This window comes from Amphiura filiformis, chromosome 20, assembly GCF_039555335.1.
Source record: "Amphiura filiformis chromosome 20, Afil_fr2py, whole genome shotgun sequence".
In the NCBI taxonomy this organism is placed as follows: Eukaryota; Metazoa; Echinodermata; class Ophiuroidea; order Amphilepidida; family Amphiuridae; genus Amphiura; species Amphiura filiformis.
Genome location: NC_092647.1, coordinates 19,955,344 through 19,971,616, shown reverse-complemented (window position 1 = coordinate 19,971,616; position 16,273 = coordinate 19,955,344). Strand labels below are relative to the sequence as shown.

The window sequence follows — 16,273 nt, the reverse complement described above, 5'->3', positions numbered from 1 at the left end:
ATGGACCAGGTGGAAATAATGTACCCCCCCCCCCCAGTGGCATGTGCAAAGGGGGGGTCAGGGCTGCGTCTCCCCACTTTCGCTGGTAAGTTACAGAAATTGCACCCAGTCCGATGAATATTTGGAATTTACATATTTGAGCAGTTGGGGGTTCAAGACCTGTGGCCCCCAACTTTTGAAAACCTGCGGACGCCACTGCCTATGGACCAATCAACAATGTGTATTTGAATGAACAAACAAACAAACAAATACATAAAAAGACACTATTTTTTTAACACAATGGCCTGGTAAAGAGTTCACATGTAATGAATAGTGTTATATGGCATGGCAAACATAGTAATATCCAGGGATCAGAATATATCTTAAAGGTATGGTTAAGATTAAATAGGGCATAAATAAACCCGGACTTGGTAAAGAAGTGCCCATGACTCATGCTATAACCATGACTGCCCTTTTTTAGTTTATCTGGTGGTGCATACATGCAATTCTGTTCCTGCAGAACCAGATCAGCTGCAACAGAAGGAATAATGTAAGTATACACCTATCCGACTTCGCCATTACTGCGGTGTCCCCGATGTAAAACTGCGGTGTCCCGAGGTCGGGGGTTCCATCCATTATTTATTGTGTGCTATACAGAATTGTACCCGAGAATTGTACACAATAGTGATATTCAATACACAATCATGAGTATTGAATTACGAATTAAATCTCCCGCTCTGGTACATCTGTGTTGCCGTCAATAGAGGGCCAAATACAGTAAACGCTTCTCGGATTGGTGTATATAGCTCCATGTTTTTGTAACATAATTATATGCTATCATTTTACTATGTATATTATACAATGTATTTGCAAGTATTTACAGGCAAATATCAGGTAGTCTTACAATCTACTTAGATTTAGGCACCATAGTTCACCAAGATATATGGTGGTCCATAGCCTTATATTCAGTAGATAGCAAACCTATATACGGCAGCTGCTGTAAAATGCACAATCATATCATATCATATAATGTATAAAGTAAGTATAGTGTTTGAATTATAAAACAATATAGTTTTTAAATAAAACAGTTTTTTGTTAATTTACCAAGATTTAGGTAGTCCAACAAGATTATGGTGGTCCATAGCCTTATCTTCAGTAGATAGCAAAGTCAAATCTTCAGTAGATAGCAAACCTATAGGCCTATATGTAGGCCCCGGCAAAAAACGCAATTTTTTGAAGTAAAAAACGAGATCCAAAATGTTGAAAAGCGAGAAAAGCAAAAATTTGACCTTGAATTATGTTTTATAGTCAAAATATTCCAGTAATTCAATAAATATAATGATATTTGGCCTAAACTTGAACTCATTTGAAATGAAATGTCCATTTTTATTGAGTAAAGCATGGCTTTTTCACTCGACCATGTGCTTGCAATTCTGTTGAATTCTGAACTTTGGCGAAGTCTGAACTGCATTTTAATGGAATTCGGCGAACTTTTATGGCATAAAGCAACATTTTTATAGTAAGTGCACTGCTTGGAAACTTTTTTTAAAAGCGAGATAGTTGGTTAATAGCGAGAATCACGGCGTGAAAAGCGAGATCACGTTTTTTGCCGGGCCTTACCTATATGACAGCTGCAGGAAAATGTATGTTTTATACATTGTTGTATTTGAAACCCTACATTGCTGTTTATAGTGTGCTGAATCAAGGAATATATACAATTTTACAGTAGAAAAAGGTTAAAAAAACCTTTCTTTTCATGCTGAACATGGAAAATTGTGACATATTGTCAAGGTAAGACAGGGTTGCTTGATGTTGAATTAATCATGATTTAAATTGTGATTTAAATCACATGATTTTTATTAATAATGGACAATTAAATGTTAGTTTCGCTTAAATAATCATCTACATTAAGCCTATTTTTGATGTTCTTTATGATTTTATACAACTTGGAAATCATCTTTATTTATCTCTAATTTTCAAATACATCAACAACTTTTTTTTTGCATTTGAGCGACAATTTGTTTGATTTTTATTTCATAATTGGAATTGCCAACACTTAGGCATTGTGTTGAGCCACTTAGATTGATTTTGCGATGTTATAGTTGGAGAAAAAAACAAAGGTGACTTAGATCCAAATCTTAACCTCATATTTGGCCATTTTAGCCCCAAAAGTGCCAAATTTTGCGCACATTTTTATTCCGCTTTTGAACAATATTCCACCAGTCTTGCTTCAATATGGCAAATTTTTTCGTGCACTAATTTTCTGAGAGCTTTTGAGGTTAAAGTGTGGGTGTTTTTGTCAAACCAAAGGTTTCTTCCAAGGACTTCATTTCAAAACCTTCTTCCCTGGACTAAAGTGGGAGTCCCAATCTGTAAAACTAATGGTGCTGACTTTCACATCCATTTTCCAATTGATATTGGGATTTTCAATCATTGGGTACATGAAACATATATAGCTGTGTATCATAAAGTCATTTTGTTTGAATTCAACAGAGCAAGGAAATGATGGCATTCTATCAAGACAAACTGATCATGCACTCCATGTTATCATGGTTACCGGTGTTATTACTACTTCAAGGGAATTATGCACAGGATAGCAATTATAACTGGTAAGTTAAACCACATAATGATTAACTAATACTTCAATTGTTTGAATTTAATGATGTATTCCATCATTTTATTAAAAATAGCAGATTTTGTCACAAATACAGCACTTAAACATGTTTTTACAATCCTGTAAAATTGTTGTCTTATTTTCAAAGACTTGCTAAGGTATGACTGTGTTGTGATGCTTTCCCCTCCATAATAACCAATGACAATTTTTACATAATCCTATTGCATTCAATTTATTATTTCAGTGAATGTGTTTGCCAGAAAACAGGCGCCGCCCCAGACCCCGCCAGCTTGATCAGCCCTGACCCTGAATGTCCACAGTACCCAGAGCAAGGTAATTGTCTGGCCCTTCTCTTTTCTAACCTATTTTTATCTTCCAACCTTTATACGTATAGGTACTACTGACTGATTTGACTTAGTGATTTGCTGAATCAGAAAATCATCTTAATAACCCTGAAAACATAATAATGAAGTTGATCGGTTATTGCGTTAGAACTGCACAGTGGTTTAATGAATTTGCTTCTGCCCAGACAGCCAAACAAACAAAGAAACAAAGATACAAACAAAAATACAAACAACCAAACAATCATCTGGATGATAACATAAGTGGAAGTCCCACACATGTGTGGGGGCCAAAAAGGAAATATATGTACTCCTTTGTGGGGAACACTGATAGCTAAAAATTTAGTATGTACTTGAAAAAAAAGCATTATTTATTGATACCTAACTAACTTGTCTCAATTACTTACTCTTTTCATGTTTATAGTATCATTTATACCAGGAAACTTTTCTCCACAAATTCATGGATGTGATGTAGGACCTCTTGCTAGATGTGCAACAAACAGCTATACATCATTTACCACTTATGATAGTTTTACAACTTGCCAAGATAACCATTGGAGCTGTTGCCAGCTTCAAGATAAAATGTATGAGTCAATAGCATGTTTCACCTCTGATGTTAGCAGGGAAGTAGAGCTGAGAAATGGAATATGCACTACAGATGATGGACATGTGGTACAACAGAGTTGCTATGGCCTGTATTGTAAGTGCACATCAGTGAGTGTTACTACACCATCAACTAAAACTACGAAAGCACAGACTTCATTACCTACATCTAGATCTACATCAGCGAGTGTTAATACTCCATCACCATCAACCCAAGCTATGAAAGTACACACTTCGCCATCATCTTTTACTAAGAGTAAACCAATGTTACCATCTATGGAAGCAACGCAATCGGTATCACCTGTTACTATGGCTACCACTCGATTGCGTCAAACCATAGACCATCAAATGAAGGTGAGTATTTTTTAATTTTATTCATTATATCAATCACCTATGACATGAATAAAGAAGCTTTCAGCCATTTTGTTTTTCAAACTGATAACAAAGCACATCCTCACCGTGATCACCCAAGCCAGTGCGCTGTATCATTACCCTTCCAGTTTTTAGTGATCAGAAAAAACGGGAATGCCACAAAAACCGATTGCAGCTGGTGGCATTGAATTTTCACACCACATACGTTGAAGTTCACTTTTCAAAAGGGCAATTTTTTGTTAGAATAACAAAACAACTGGTAAGAAAGTCTACTAAATGACCTCAAACAGTCGAGTGGTCACTGATCAGCGGTTATGACATCAACCTTGCCTCTTCTACACGATCGATAATCCCCAGCAAATAAGCCAGACCATGGAAGAATTAAAACATTTACTTTAAGTATAAGCTAATTCTGTTGAAACCAGAACAATGTTTTATTAGATGGTTTACAAACTTTCAATTTCAGGTTCCAGGTACTAGTGATAGTACGCAAAGTGTTGTTATTGGTGCATCTATTGGTGCAACAATTCTGGTCATCATAGCGATTGCTTTACTTGTTTACTATCTATGTCATAAACAGGATGAAAAGAAACCGGATATCAACCAAGATCAACAAGAAAGAAGGTAAATAAAAAACAAGAAAAATAAACATAGAAATATAATAAAATAAGAATTCAGACTCTATACAGCCCTACATAATAATTTCATCAGCCATTGAGTGTAGGAAACAAACAAGACCAATTCTGGGCCATATCTAAATGTAGTCATGCTGCCCTATGATGAATACGTACCTGTTCAGAAATTAAAATGAATGAGAACAAAAAATCTATTGCAATATTTTGTCATTCATTTTGAATTGAATAAAAAAATGCTCCCAAAAAAATGAAATGCACACGGCCTGCTGGAAACAAAGTTGTTGTAGCCTTATTACAAATTCAAACTCACATAGAGATACCTTGCACATAGTGATATACCTGTCTTATTTTATCTGTAGAAGCAGAAAAGATTCAGATAAAGAAGATTATGAAAAAATGACTGATCTTAAAAACAACAGAAAACTAGATATATTGCATCCTTAGTAAGGCTGCGAAGTCTAGCCGTGACCTTGAAATGACCTCTGATGACCTGGAAATGACCTTCACCACATATTTTGCATCATATCCACATAACGTAGACTAATTTCCATTCAAATTGAACAAACTTTGCAATTTGACCCCTTTTGACCTTTGGTTGACCTCTGGTGACCTTGAAATGACATCCATTATATTTTGAATCATATCAAGATCACATACACTAATTTTCATTTAAATTGGACAAACTTTAGAACTTGACCCCTTTTGACCTTTGGTTGACCTCTGGTGACCTTGAAATGACCTCCAATATATTTTGAATCATATCAAGATCACATATACTAATTTTCATTTCAATCGGACAAATTTTAGAATTTTACCCCTTTTGACCCCAAAACAGACCCCTCCTCCATGTTTAAGCCAAATCTGATTACAATCGTATATGAACATAATGCTAGAGCCCTTTTGGCATTATTCGGATGATCACAGCACGTAATATGCAGAAAATATTGAATTTTAAAGTGATTTTCAGTAATCAACCATTTTTGTCCCCTGTATGACCTTGAACTCAAAATCTGTGAGGACCCCATAGACACCAACTAATGTCAATGCATATGTGTCAGTCGCATCTCTGTACCATAGAATCTGTAGGAAAAGAAGCATTTTGAAGGTATTTGGTTATGTGCGGAAATACCACCTTAATGACCTTTGACCCCAAATCTGTGAGGACCCCATAGGCCCCGGCTATAGCCAAGGTCAATGTATAGATCTCATTACTGTACCACGTAATCTGTAGGAGAAGAAGCATTTTTGGTAAAAATCACATTTTTAGCCCAAATTACTCATGCATGACGTTTGACCCCAAATGGGTCATGTCAAATGTAAAGGCTGGGGTAGTGGAGCTTGTGCCCAAGTTTGGTCATAATCGGTCAAATAATAAAGGAGCTAGAGCAAATTATGTTAAATGTTGACAGAAAGAAGAAGAAGAAGAACTAGATATATTGCATCCTTAGTAAGGCTGCGAAGTCTAGCCGTGACCTTGAAATGACATCTGATGACCTTGAAATGACCTTCACCACATTTTGCATCATATCCACATAACATATACTAATTTTCATTCAAATTGAATAAACTTTGTAATTTGACCCCTTTTGACCTTTAGTTGACCTCTGGTGACCTTGAAATGACCTCCAATATATTTTGAATCATATCAAGATCACATATACTAATTTTCATCTAAATTGGACAAATATTAGAATTTGACCCCTTTTGACCTTTCGTTGACCTCTGGTGACCTTGAAATGACCTCCAATATATTTTGAATCATATCAAGATCACATATACTAATTTACATTTAAATTGGACAAACTTTAGAATTTTACCCTTTTGACCCCAAAACAGACCCTCCTCCATGTTTAAGCCAAATCTGATTACAATCGATATGAACATAATGCTAGAGCCCTTTTGGCATTATTCTGATGATCACAGCACGTAATATGCAGAAAATATTGAATTTTAAAGTGATTTTCAGTAATCAACCATTTTTGTCCCCTGTTTGACCTTGAACTCAAAATCTGTGAGGACCCCATAGACACCAACTAATGTCAATGCATATGTGTCAGTCGCATCTCTGTACCATAGAATCTGTAGGAAAAGAAGCATTTTGAAGGTATTTGGTTATGTGCGGAAATACCCCTTAATGACCTTTGACCCCAAATCTGTGAGGACCCCATAGGCCCCGGCTATAGCCAAGGTAAATGTCCAAATCTCGATACTCTACCATGTAATCTGTAGGAGAAGAAGCATTTTTGGTAAAAATCACATTTTAGCCAAAATTACTCATGCGTGACGTTTGACTCCAAATGGGTCATGTCATATGTAAAAGCTGGGGTAGTGGAGCTTGTGCCCAAGTTTGGTCATAATCGGTCAAATAATAAAGGAGCTAGAGCAAATTATGTTAAATGTTGACAGAAGAAGAAGAAGAAGAAGAAGAAGAAGAAGAAGAAGAAGAAGAAGAAACTAGATATATTGCATCCTTAGTAAGGCTGCGAAGTCTAGCCGTGACCTTGAAATGACATCTGATGACCTTGAAATGACCTTCACCACATTTTGCATCATATCCACATAACATATACTAATTTTCATTCAAATTGAATAAATTTTGTAATTTGACCCCTTTTGACCTTTAGTTGACCTCTGGTGACCTTGAAATGACCTCCAATATATTTTGAATCATATCAAGATCACATATACTAATTTTCATCTAAATTGGACAAATATTAGAATTTGACCCCTTTTGACCTTTCGTTGACCTCTGGTGACCTTGAAATGACCTCCAATATATTTTGAATCATATCAAGATCACATATACTAATTTTCATTTAAATTGGACAAACTTTAGAATTTTACCCCTTTTGACCCCAAAACAGACCCCTCCTCCATGTTTAAGCCAAATCTGATTACAATCGTATATGAACATAATGCTAGAGCCCTTTTGGCATTATTCTGATGATCACAGCACGTAATATGCAGAAAATATTGAATTTTAAAGTGATTTTCAGTAATCAACCATTTTGTCCCCTGTTTGACCTTGAACTCAAAATCTGTGAGGACCCCATAGACACCAACTAATGTCAATGCATATGTGTCAGTCGCATCTCTGTACCATAGAATCTGTAGGAAAAGAAGCATTTTGAAGGTATTTGGTTATGTGCGGAAATACCCCCTTAATGACCTTTGACCCCAAATCTGTGAGGACCCCATAGGCCCCGGCTATAGCCAAGGTCAATGTATAAATCTCATAACTGTACCATGTAATCTGTAGGAGAAGAAGCATTTTGGTAAAAATCACATTTTTAGCCAAAATTACTCATGCATGACGTTTGACCCCAAAGGGGTCTGGTCAAATGTAAAGGCTGGGGTAGTGGAGCTTGTGCCCAAGTTTGGTCATAATCGGTCAAATAATAAAGGAGCTAGAGCAAATTATGTTAAATGTTGACAGAAGAAGAAGAAGAAGAAGAAGAAGAAAGAAATCGCCCAGAAACAGGAGTCTAGCCGCCGCTCGGCTAGACTAACAAGCACAGCCTACTGGTAAGTACCCAGGGCCTCTGATGCTTTTATGGAGAAAATGTGTAGTTGCCTGCTCCACAGTCGAATAAGATGAAAACAATTGAAAGCCTCAAACATATGAGTGCATGCATACATCCCTCTTGTACTTCTGTGTTTTGTGTGGAAACTTGGATTTCTAAATGAGGGTAAAAAATTAAACACTTGTCTAATTTAGTAAAAAATATGTGTTTTGTTTTCACAACTTTTTGTAACTGCATAATCTCCCAATGATCACTATTATATCGGACAACAAATTCACTAAATAATTATTGTTTTTGTTCTTTTCATGCATTCCAGACCTCAAATCTCAGGTCACCGTTGCTAACGAGACTCAATCTTCAGTCCTGTCGTCTTCAGGAGATGATGGATATGTTGAATGCAGACCAATACCAAATGCATCATCAGTAAATCCTCCTCCTCCTCCTCTTCCTCAAGGAAACCCATCTCAAGATACAGAGGGGGTATATGGAAACCAGCGAGTTATTAATCAAAGGAATCAAAGATTGGGCAAAAATTAGAGGAGGAAGGTCTCTGAGGGCCAGCTTAGCTAGTGTATGGCAGTGGCATGCGCAGCACATTGAAAGTGGGGGGCCAGGTTGTTCAGTTCCCCAAATGGAGTCTGATTAGAGTGTAAGCGACATATTTCCCCGAATGACCAACAATGCCCCCCCCCCTTTGCGCACACCACTGGTGTATGGTGTATATCAGGGGCATCAATCCATCTTGAAAAGTGGGTGGGGGAGACATCTATTTTGTTAGCCTGATACACTTCAATTATAAAAACTTCTGCAATTTTTGTTACTGTACGGCATACCTTGTGTAAATATCAAAATATAGTTCTGATTTAATCACACCATGAAAATGGCACCTCATTCTCTAAGCAAGCTGCATAGCATTGCCTGACCCCGTATTTTATGTGATGATATAACAGAGTGTCTGTATCAGCAAGGTACCAGTATGCCAAATTTTCCAAGTAGACAATGTGTGTATGTGATATGATCCAGGGATGTAAGTAGCTGTTTTTATTCTTTTTTCCCGGGAAAATCCGGATTCGGGAAAAAACAGAAATCCATAAAACCAACCGGAAACTTACATCCCTGTATGATCTGATGCACTCAGACCAAAGATCATTATGGCAACTTGGTCCACTTTTAAGTGACATTTATAACCTTCACTAGCTCAGCAGTTATCACTTAAGCTTACTGATTTTCTTTCATGATATTTTGGCTGTTCCATTTAAAGTCCTCACTCCCCTGTGGAAGATTTGGACAATCTACCACAGGAGGAGTGTGGAATGGAATTAGCATATTAACCAACTCTATTTGAAACTCACTCTCCCTCTGTGGAAGATTCGGGTTGAATGTATGAAATTCAAATGTAACTGCCTATTAAGTGATCATTCCATTTAAAATTCATACTCCCCCAGTGGAAGATATTCCCAAAATCTTCCACAGAGGCAGTGTGGACTTTAAATGAAATAACCTAAATAAATAAATTATGCCATTTTCATGTGTGTGTAAGTTCATTGATCATATCATAACATTTATTCATTAAATTGCTATGTTATTTATGTCATCATGTTATTTTTTGAAATAAAATATTAACCAAACTGGTACAATATGCTGCAACTCCCAATGTATTTAAATGTGTTTTTAACTAATTAATGCTATTAAATGTGTACATTTGATCCATTAAGGGATCGGATAGCAACGTTTGCACAGTATTTTTTGTGGGACATTAGAGCACATTAGACATATCGAATTGCATTCTCAATACGAGAAATGATGTATAGTAATTTAGATTTTTTGAAATTATTAAAAAACTCTAAATTTTTTTGGTGTTTTGGGGAAAAAATGTATATCTTGAATACGGCATTTCCTCCCAGCTAAATACACTGAAAGTAAATAGGCCTATCATTAGATTTATTAAATTTACTTCAAGTTCTGTTAAATATCAAACCTATCAATTTGTAATAATTTGCCATAAAATTTCAAAAAAATCAAAATTATTCTGAAATTTTGGGACTTTTTGTATACTTTTTCAAATTTAAGGGGTGCGTTGCACCCCCCTGTGTACGGGCCTGCTTTTCCTTGCAGGAAATGTCCAGCAATATTTCCTCATGTGCTTTATGTAATTCCGTTTTTTAAAGTTGCAAATCTTTTAAAAACTAGATTGTCTCAGCAGCAGGGGACATTAGGCTGTCATGTGCATCTAGGTGTAGAGGCTTATCCTCTTATTCCCACTTGAGCATTCTCAAGTACACTTAAAGTGTTTGGTCTCCTGGTCAAGTCAGTTTTAATTTAGGGGTTGTTGTTATGTTGTTATAGCAACAAGCTCAGTTTTTCTGTCCAGTCAGCTGTCACTTTAGTGGTGTGCAGCCATTCAGGTCTCCCGTCTTATTTTTTAATTCCTTTGTTATGTCCATAGTTCTCCTAGTGAGGCACTTGCAATTGTTCCTTCGATCTTGATGGACCAAAAAATCCCACCCACCCTCCCAAAAGCTGGAAGGGTGATTCAGTAACTAAATATGGTTAAAGATACTCCAATAAAATGGTATGTCCAAATATGCTGCTTTATGCTTAAAAATAGAGGCTTTGTATGGAATTTCTTGAAATCTTGAAGAATATCATTAGTAGATTGTCTCCACTTTCTACTGCGTTTTATAGAAGGGGAATGAATGCTTTGTATGGAGTTTCTTCAAAACCTGAAGAATCTCGTCTGTAGATTGTCTCCACTTTCTACTTCGTTTTATGGTGCTTGGATGTGTTATGGATTTTCTTCAAAACCTGAAGAATCTCGTCGGTAGATTGTCTCCACTTTCTACGCGTTTTATGGTGCTTGGATGTGTTAAGGATTTTCTTCAAAACCTGAAGAATCTCGTCTGTAGATTGTCTCCACTTTCTACTGCGTTTTATGGTGTTTGAATGTGTTACGGAGTTTCTTGAAACCTGAAGAATCTCGTCGGTAGATTGTCTCCACTTTCTACTGCGTTTTATGGTGTTTGAATGTGTTACGGAGTTTCTTGAAACCTGAAGAATCTCGTCGGTAGATTGTCTCCACTTTCTACTGCGTTTAATGGTGCTTGGATGTGTTAAGGATTTTCTTCAAAACCTGAAGAATCTCGTCTGTAGATTGTCTCCACTTTCTACTGCGTTAATGGTGCCTGGATGTGTTACGGAGTTTCTTGAAACCTGAAGAATCTCGTCGGTAGATTGTCTCCACTTTCTACTGCGTTTAATGGTGCCTGGATGTGTTAAGGATTTTCTTCAAAACCTGAAGAATCTCGTCTGTAGATTGTCTCCACTTTCTACCGCGTTTTATGGTGCTTGGATGTGTTAAGGATTTTCTTCAAAACCTGAAGAATCTCGTCTGTAGATTGTCTCCACTTTCTACCGCGTTTAATGGTGCCTGGATGTGTTAAGGATTTTCTTCAAAACCTGAAGAATCTCGTCTGTAGATTGTCTCCACTTTCTACCGCGTTTAATGGTGCCTGGATGTGTTAAGGATTTTCTTCAAAACCTGAAGAATCTCGTCTGTAGATTGTCTCCACTTTCTACTGCGTTTTATGGTGTTTGAATATGTTACGGAGTTTCTTCGAAACCTGAAGAATCCCCTGTAGATTGTCTCCACTTTCTACTGCGTTTTATGGTGTTTGAATGTGTTATGGAGTTTCTTCAAAACCTGAAGAATCTCGTCGACCGATTGCCTCCACTTTCTACTGCGTTTTATGGTGCTTGGATGTGTTAAGGATTTTCTTCAAAACCTGAAGAATCTCGTCTGTAGATTGTCTCCACTTTCTACTGCGTTTTATGGTGTTTGAATGTGTTACGGAGTTTCTTCGAAACCTGAAGAATCTCGTCGGTAGATTGATTGTGGGCTATTGGTTGCCTTCATGCTTTCCTCCCTTTCTGCTGCGTTTTTATACCAGGGTTATAAATGCTTTGTTGCTTATTTGGAGTATCTTTATTTACTTGGTTGTCAATACCAGTGGATTATATATCAGTAAATGGTTTAAGCATTGATGCCGTATCTTGCTGAATACAAAATGTTCGTTTGCTAGTGTTGGCATTGTTTATTCTTTTGGAGATTTCTAATTATTTAATTGCGGTTAAAAATGCTGTTTTCCAATCCAATCCTCTGTTTGATCCAAAGATGTATCTGTTTAAGATATGCTTAAGATTTGCTTAAGATGAAATTTGGTTAAATGTGATTCAGAAGTCAACTTTTGTTTGTCCAGCCTGTATGGTTGGCTTGTACACATTTTTCCAATAATTTGTGTATTTATTGATTTATATGAAGATGATAAATAATTCCAAATGCTTGCTGCAATTAATCATCTCAATGTATATAATTTGTTTAATTGATATGAAATCTGTTATTATCTCAATATAGTCTTAATTTCTATGAGATTGTGAAATTATTATAAATAAGCTTATGTGTATTAAATGGTCCTCATGATCGTGGGGGCAATGCGGAGTCTATTCTTTGCGTTGTTGTGCTTTCCTGCTGTCTCGAGACAATCAATATTTGTTGTAAATAATAGGCCTACATCATTCTAGTATTTCTATATGACTAATGCTGAAACATTGGTATATGGAGACATGGGCGGATCCAGGAATTTTCAAAAGGGCGGGGGGAGCCACGAGCTCGCTGTTGCTGCGGTGGCTCAGCGCCCACACAAAGTCAGGCAACGCTCTGCTTAAATTAGGGGGCGTGACGCCCCTCTGCAAAAATTAGGACACGCCGGGTGCACCCACCTAAATCCGCCTCTGGGAGACAAACTAACAAAAGAATAACTGATTCTTACCTGGTATGCCAAATGTTGTCAGTAAAGCATCAAGATTACATGAAAGAAAAGAAAAAGACAGAAACAATGTTAGAGTTAGTCAAGTTAGGTCAATCAATAAGGTGTTCGACAATGATGTGAGATGTTGCAGGTTCGAACCATGGCAGTGCCTAGTACGCTCTCTTGGAAAAATTGAGTTAGCTTGAAATTCCCCAGACAAGCAACTTACTGCCAATTTGTCTCGTTATAACCCGTACGAAACTTGGGGAGCCGATCCTGGTTGCGATGGTTATTTGTGGAATGTCTAGGTTGTGGGCTCTTGAAGCAGCAAAGTCCCTGAATTGTTTTTTAATGGTTTATGGAATAATGTGAGGCGGTAGTGGTCAGCGACAACCTGTAAAGTGTGCTGAGGCTTGTGGATCAATGTCTAAGCATTGTGCCTGTGCGTAGCGCATTATAAATCACTGTGCCTTTTTTAGACATGTACATGATCATGATGTATGAAGAAAAGAAACAAGTTTCAAATCATTTCATTGTTCAACATTTTAGGATTTAAAGTCCCATTCAGTGATCCCAAGCAGCATTCAAATTGTCATTTGGTATTTTTGAAGTGAAAAATCTAGCAAAAAACAAAGAAAACAGCAGTATTGACGAAGTTGAAGCCCCATTCAAATACATATAGCTATGTCAGTATATAAATTCAGGTTCATGTAAATGCATTATTTTGCTTTTGGCTGAACCACAAGTTTATAAAATTTGTAATGCCCAAAGTTCAAGTACAACCACCAGTATCAAATAATTTGTTCAAAATCATTGAAGTGTGGCCCAAATCCATGTCAATTTGTTTGAAAAAATTAATCACAATAATGGGTTACCACGGTAACAGTAACAACAAACACTTAGTAAACCAGGATCTTCCTGCATATGGACCTAGTTTACTTCACTGCACTGTGACTATATACTGTAAAAGAGGACATTTTCATGGAACAATAATTTTGTGCTAAACACAGCAACCACAAAAAAATAAAAATGCACAAATATGTTCTGTTATGCATCTAGGTCTATGTACGAATAACTCATGAAACTAATAACTGGGTAGTTTAAAAAATCGTCTCAACACAAAAAAATTTCAACTCAAAAATTGACAGTTGTGCAGTATAATGCTCACAGTTTGTTTTGATTTAATAGGAAAGTAATGGGAAGTTGTCACCTTTTGTTGTTTTGTTTTTTATAGATTGCTTTAGTTTATATAACTTGCAGTTTCGTATTTAGGTGCACGTATCAGTCACTGACCACCACTTATTGTCCAGGACCATGATTTGATGATATACCATAGAGCAGCTATTTATTATAATGGAAATATCATACTTCCAATTTATAAATTGAAATTTCAAGTAGTTTTCATTTCTCTAACCTAACCAAAAATAAAAATCATAAAATTCCACCAAGACTTGAACCACCGACCTTCGGATTTCGAGACCAACTCCTAGGCCTATACCACAACATCACACAGCGAAAGAAGATAATTAAATTAATGGTATATTAGGTAACTGACTAGGGATAGGGTTATGATTAACTATTTTGATCTTAATAGCCCTGCAGGGCTCTTCTAAATTTGATCTAGAGCTTAATTCAATTACCAAGGTCTTGCACATGGCGTAGTAATGGTAAATGATTAATATTAAAAATGATTAAAAGCGATTCAATCTTTTATGGTCCAGAAGTGATCTGTGCTATTCAGACACTGTTCTACCATGATGCTTAGGGCAGGTACAGGGTGAACAAACAGCCATGCCTGGTAGTGGTTGTGAAATACCTTTACCATGCAGGAGCAAATCTAGGGACAGATACATTGAAAATGGAAGATTTTAATCCCCTTATTTGCAAAATAATGCAAATCCAAAGGTGACTCCCTAGCTCCAAATAGAATGGCAACCACAATAAAATAAGGGTGGACCAATTTTTAGCATCCCCCCTCAAAAAGCTGGATCTTGGTCTGCAGTGGCGTAGCCAGCACTTTTTCAGAGGGTGGGCAAAGGAAGGGGTGAAGGCAACTTTCAAGGGGGCAAGCTTTGACAAAAATGGTGAAAAATGGGCTAAAAACTGCAAAAAAGGTCTAAAATCTTAAATATCAGGGCGGCTAGCATCGCACAGGTGGAGGGAAGAGGGGGCAAGACTTCTCACAGGTGGGCTGGTGCCCCCTTTGCCCGCACCCCTTGACTACGCCACTGCTCTTCTGGGTTATTGGCCTGGACCTATTTATCATCATTGTGTATCAATTCCAAGTGTAGTTATGTACAGGATATCCCTATCCTCTACATGACCTTTTATTAGGCTCAACATTATGCTATGTGACAATGCAAAAAATAGAACATGACAAAAATAGTTACAGGTACTTTATTATCAGAGAAAATATCTTACCCTTCCCAGAAGCCTTTGCAACATGACAGTGACACATCAGCTCAATACAGCAAATAACACTCCTTTTACTTTGTAGAGGTTCATTTGTTTTCATGTTGAGAATAAATGTGAGTACCAGTGTTCGAAATATGCCTCAAAAAGTTACCGGCCAGCCGGGCTTGACCTAAAAAGTTACCGGCCAGCCGGGTCGAACGCTGGTGAGTACGGTCGGTAATCACGAAATAAACACATTTTGCAAAATCTTGAGGCACTTTTTATCACTATCGACCCACGTTGCACTAGATAGCAAATCAGTACAGAAAATTGAATGGGAAGAAATGCATTGTGGGAAGATATCTTCTCTGCTTTATTATGACCAAATGGAAATTCCCTAATACCATGGTGTTCCACCCTTAAAATGAACTTTCTGTATAAACCGGTCACACATTAATATCACCTAAAAAATGATAACATAACAAAAATACTTACAGGTACTTAACTATGACCAACAAGGGAAACAGTTCAAAATTTTTGCCCGCTATGCTCGCAAATGAGACTTTTTGGGACAAAAAAAGGGGACTTTTGGGGGGTGGGGGTGGGGTGGCTGCCCCTCAGCCCCCTGGTTATGAGCCTATTGTCATAAGCTTAAAAAGTTAGTCATTAAAATATTAGAAATCTCAAAAAGATTGCATTGTATTTTTTCAGCTGTGCCCCTGAAATTTTATTCCCCCCCCCCCCGACCAAGAAAGCTGGCTACCCCCCTGCACAACAGCCCTAGTTTTATTGAATTTTTTTTATTGTTTATTGGACTATATCGTCAATGGGCAATTCTAGTTAAAATCCACACCCCCTATGGAAGACATGATCATAAATCTCCCACACACAGGAAGTGTGAATTTCAATTTCAACCCATTCAAATCCCCATTTGAAATTCACACTCCCCATGTGGAGGATTAGATAACATGTATTTTTCCAGATTGAAGCCTATGTTAACCCTAAC

The 16,273-nt window shown here is 37.1% G+C and overlaps 1 protein-coding gene across 1 annotated transcript; it reads left to right on the top strand.

The window, feature by feature from the left end:
• The first annotated feature begins 64 nt into the window (after positions 1-64).
• Positions 65-8,672, top strand: LOC140142194 (uncharacterized). Its single transcript, XM_072164160.1, has 8 exons — positions 65-529; positions 2,473-2,588; positions 2,838-2,926; positions 3,359-3,891; positions 4,310-4,533; positions 4,904-4,968; positions 8,055-8,069; positions 8,385-8,672. Exons 2-8 carry the CDS (start codon positions 2,482-2,484, stop codon positions 8,603-8,605), a joined length of 1,254 nt encoding a protein of 417 aa, XP_072020261.1. The 5' UTR covers positions 65-529; positions 2,473-2,481; the 3' UTR covers positions 8,606-8,672.
• Positions 8,673-16,273: the final 7,601 nt, after the last annotated feature.